The sequence below is a fragment of the Prunus mume genome, linkage group LG2 (genome assembly GCF_029339155.1).
Source record: "Prunus mume cultivar Tortuosa linkage group LG2, ASM2933915v1, whole genome shotgun sequence".
Classification (NCBI taxonomy): domain Eukaryota; kingdom Viridiplantae; phylum Streptophyta; class Magnoliopsida; order Rosales; family Rosaceae; genus Prunus; species Prunus mume.
Window position 1 is genome coordinate 43,451,151 of NC_142699.1, and position 4,593 is coordinate 43,455,743.

At 38.4% G+C, this 4,593-nt stretch overlaps 1 protein-coding gene across 7 annotated transcripts; it reads right to left on the reverse strand.

Annotated features, from left to right (window-relative positions):
* Positions 1-272: 272 nt before the first annotated feature.
* LOC103322479 (uncharacterized) lies at positions 273-2,958 on the reverse strand. 7 transcript variants are annotated; one of them, XR_016124531.1, is made up of 5 exons: positions 2,415-2,958; positions 1,574-1,880; positions 1,349-1,406; positions 1,056-1,212; positions 273-683 (listed from the first exon to the last, which is right to left on the reverse strand). XR_016124531.1 is itself a non-coding variant. In XM_008224400.3 (2 exons), the coding sequence occupies exons 1-2, from the start codon at positions 2,881-2,883 to the stop codon at positions 1,801-1,803; spliced, it is 549 nt and encodes a 182-aa protein (XP_008222622.2). In that variant the 5' UTR covers positions 2,884-2,958; the 3' UTR covers positions 1,455-1,800. The 7 variants fall into 7 exon arrangements, 1 of the variants encoding a protein (XP_008222622.2); XR_513467.3 differs by lacking the exon at positions 1,056-1,212; XR_513464.3 differs by having other exon boundaries at positions 273-1,212.
* Positions 2,959-4,593: the final 1,635 nt, after the last annotated feature.

A 4,593-nucleotide genomic window follows, 5' to 3' on the forward strand; every position in this document is an offset into this window, starting at 1 on the left:
GTGATTCTAAAGCCCTATCCATAGCATGTGAAAATAACCACCCTTCAGGAATGAGTTTAGCATTCTCTACGAATGAGCTCCATATTTAAACTGCAATTTTTTCATTTCCAGAATTTCCCAACACTAGAATGAGAATGATGCCAAAGGAGTCCAGCTCGGTGGAAAAAGGACCTTGATTTGTAAACTAGTGGTTTCAAGTTCAACCCCCATGAGATCATTGTGTGCGTGTGTGTGTGTGAGAAATCCTCATTCTCTTTAGTTTAGACTATGGCTAATGAGAATGATATATCCCATTGATTTGTGAAAAAGAAATCAAACTCATCCAAAAACACAAGTTGAGACCCCTAAATTCCAACTCCATCAAACAGGTCATTGGCCAAACCTGAATCCTTTTGCTTGTAAATGCTTCTAACCTAGTGAGAAATCACATTGAAAATTCTTCAGAGACCAGCTAGACAAGTCAAAAATGCTTCAAATTCATTGCATAGGCCCACAGCTGCCATATGGCTGGCAGCAATTCTCTCTCCAACCTATGAGCCATACACCAAGGCAAATCCTTCATCTTATCCCAGAAGGAACTTAATCCTTCATCTAACCTTCTGACAGCGCCTTCAATGACGAGCAAAGAAACATTCTGAAAGTCTTTCTAAGATAGTGCTTCTTAGAGCTTCCCACCCACACTCCTGGTTACAATTCAATAATTAACATGACAGACAATAAACGTCTCCGAAATTAAAGTCATCATTCGACAGCTCTGTTGCAGAATTTATAACTAAAGGAGATTGTCACCATGCTAGCAGAAAAAAAGAGCAGCAAGAATGTATCAGTAACTATAGTTATCCAAATCAGAACAAATAGTTATCCAATCCACTCCCTCTTTTCAATTGCATCTGCAATTCCAGCCGAATGGGTACAAAATCTATCCATAGGACATATAAACACAGTTAGTCAGCACAATTAACATTGTTCGCATCCCAGAACCATAACTTTCATTAGAGGGTCATAATTAGGAGCACCAGAAAAACACACAATGTTCACTCAGTTAGGTTAGTTACCTCAGCAAATTAAGAGGTCAGGAAGTACTTGGTGAAGCTCTAATGGAGGCTCTTACCGCTGCATAAAAACCAACAGCTAAGGTACAAGATCTATTAGGGTTTAAATCATTATGTCTTTTCAATTGCATCTGCAATTCCAGCCGAATGGGTACAAAATCTATCCATAGGACAGATAAACACAGTTAGTCAGCACAGTTAACATTGTTTGCATCACAGAACCATAACTTTCATTAGAGGGTCATAATTAGAAGCACCAGAAAAACACACAATGTTCACTCAGTTAGGTTAGTTACCTCAGCAAATTAAGAGGTCAGGAAGTACTTGGTGAAGCTCTAATGGAGGCTCTCACCGCTGCATAAAAACCAACAGCTAAGGTTGGAATTCATAGATACTGAAACATTGACTAGAAATAAAATATTTATTGATTTCAAGAATTGTTTTCATTCTTCTGGATACAATACAATGGTTTAGCCTTCGAACAGTTAAGTCAAGTCTCAGGTATTTGGTTCATCTCAAACCTGAAATATTCTTCTTCATCATCCTCAGAGTAAATCCATCATCAACAGGTTCTGGAATTGCAGGAACAATTATTCCTGACAGAAGCCATTACAGAATAAACCAGTGAAGCGCAAGCTCCCGATGAAGGTCCAACCTGTTCAGGTTTGATGATGTTTGAAATCAAGAAAACTGCCCATCCATTTTTTAATTTTCATCTAAAGCAGTAATCCAAAAGTCCTAATTTTTCTCAGCTGCATAACCTAACGGTGCATGCCACAGCCTGTGCCCAGTATTTGAGCCTTGCTTTCACATCCTCAGGATGGTCACCTGGACAAACAAAAAGTTGCCAAGAGGTCAGATGTTTGAAGATTTATATGTATTGAAGTGACATTAAAACAAAAGTAAAGAGATCAATCGGGAACCAAATCTTCACTTGGTTTGCATACACATCTCAAAGTAAGGAAAAAACACAAAAGTTATAGAGTTGCTAGTCACAAAAACGGTACAGGAATTTTTCTGAAACAACTACCAAGTACCCCAAGGCTAACACTTGGAAAACTTGAGGACCCAGTTCATCATTTCAAATTTAATTCCATAGTCAGACAACCAAAATTTACATTTCATCTGCAGTACAAATAAAATCAAAATGAACTGGATGATCATTTCATCTACAAACACTAGCTAGCTAAAAATATCACATTTTGGTTGTAAAAATTAAACCCCTCCTTATCATTTAAAAAGAAAAACACTTTGATCAGATGAATTACAATGTTCAAGCCATAATGTCCACCAACAAAAATGAAAATTCTAAAACTTTCATGGAAACAAATTAAAAAATTGACAAAAACCCAGATAACTCACCAGGACTAGAGATCTTCCAATTGGCAATTGGACTTGAAACCGAAGGGCACGAATCAACTGTGGTCGGAGAATTCTCCGGCAACTTCTGGTTTTCGTCCATGAATTTCTGGCTCATAGAATAACAAAGCTCAAGAGCAGGCAAGGTGTTACAGAGCTCCGGAATCTCTTCGTAGCTGAACCCAAATCCCAGATCCAAACACCCTTTGAGCTCGTCAAGATCCTCATCCGTCAAGCTCTTGGTTCTCGACAAATCATCCTCATCGGCTGACTCTACATACCCTTCAAGCAAAACTTGGTTCTTTTTCTTCTTCTTGCTCTTCAAGCTTTTCAGCTTCGGCCATTCTTCTTCTCCGATTCCTAGCATGATCTCAGAAGAAGAAGAGGTTTGTAGTGATTGATGGGTTTGCTCATCTGGGTTATTTCGGATTGAAGAAACCCAAGATTCTGTTCCGCAAGTGAGGCCCTCCATCTCTCTGAAACTTTCTTGGTTTCTCTCTCTCTCTCTCTCTCTGTGAAACTTTCTCGCGAGTGCTTATGAGAGAGGCAGGGAGTCGGCCTTTTAAAGTTGCACCTAGAGGGAAACAACCAAATAGTTTTCCCTTATTTTTAATTTCTCAAATTTCCATATTGATTATTAATTAATTAATATATGGTCATCACGAACATACATACATGCATCATGCACATACATCCATGAAATGATTGTGGTGTGTGACGTGGACAGGACAGCTGTAGTGTGAGGATGAGAAGACAAAAATCAGAAGTGGACACGTGGTGGTCGAATGTACACAAAAAGTAGGATGGGACAACTGAAGAGTGGGGCCCAAATGGACTAGTTGTGTTGTGTGCTTGGGCCCACCATGTTCTTTTTCTTTTTGATACGGGCCACCATGTTGTTAGATGGGATTTGTTTGCATGTGAAGGACAGGCATGTGGGAGAGATGTTTCTTTTTGTAAGCAAAAAGCCAGAAAGAGGTGGGTTTGGTGTGAGTGGATGTACCGGGGGAAGAGGCCATCCACACCTTTGAATCTGTGTTTGGTTGATACTGGCTTGGTAAGGAGACAAAGAAAGCTTCATCTCAATGAGATGGTATGGTAGTGATCTTCTATTACGTGCCGTTTCTATCCAATTTATCCATACCTGGTTGATTTTGATACATGTTCTTTTCTTTTTCCTTCTTTCTTTCTTTCTTACAAGTGATTTGAAGGCCACAAGTTTTTTAAACACTAAAAACACATTTTTGTTTTACTTTGCGGGAAGATATGTACGAAGTTTGAATCATTCTTCCTTCTTAATCTATTACACACGTATCAGACCAAAAAAAAAAAAAAAAAAAATCTATTACACACGTACTGGTGGGTAAAGAGTGTCAGATATTGAAGGATGAGAGCTTTAGTTACCAACTTCAAATATCTCAGGCTTCTCCTCCTATACTGTCAATAGGTTTTGGGTTAGACGGTCACATTATACACATTGTAATATGGCATCATGTCATATATGCTCCCACGTCATCTAATAAAAAATGTCCACGTGCTTATTTATAAACGCTCCTAGGAAATGTGGTTGAGTCCCCTTGGTTGGTGGTCGAATTAGTGAATTACGTGGTCGAGTCCACTGTAATGTGGTCATCATAAGTCATGACCATATTTCTAACTCGTAAGAGATTTGAGGGATCACATTTCATAACTAGCAAGAATTTCAACAAAGTCTTAAAGGTGTTGAATATTTCATAGCACTATTTATGATGGCCAAATCTGGATCCACAATGCCAATTACCAGAAATGGTAACATGAGGTGATGTAAGCATCTATTGTAATCTTCAAAGGAACATATCACATAATCAATAATTAGCTTGTAAATTTGGTTTGGAACGCACATATGTACTTAGTAGATGGGAGGGTTCAACTATGATTTAAAAGATGCTTTATCAATGAGGTAGTAACTTGGTGTGCAACAATGTACATACTTATAATCTTTAGTGTTGTTTTGAGATGCTCACTATCATCTCCAAGACTTTTATGGTCAAGGTTGTGCCCAAAACACACAGTTCAGTTCTACAATCTTCTACTTCCATGAGGAATTTAAGGAAGAGTATATTTTGGTATATCCAAATCGTGATACAATTTTCAAGTATGCACTTCCATATGACACAAGCGGAGGTAGTGTTAGTGCAGGATT

Excerpts from the sequence above, each read along its gene's own strand:
- LOC103322479 (XM_008224400.3), bottom strand. The coding sequence starts at position 2,883 with ATGGAGGGCCTCACTTGCGGAACAGAATCTTGGGTTTCTTCAATCCGA. Across the intron at positions 1,881-2,414 it reads TTGGAAGATCTCTAGTCCTG|GTGACCATCCTGAGGATGTG; the intron begins GTGAGTTATCTG and ends TTGTTTGTCCAG.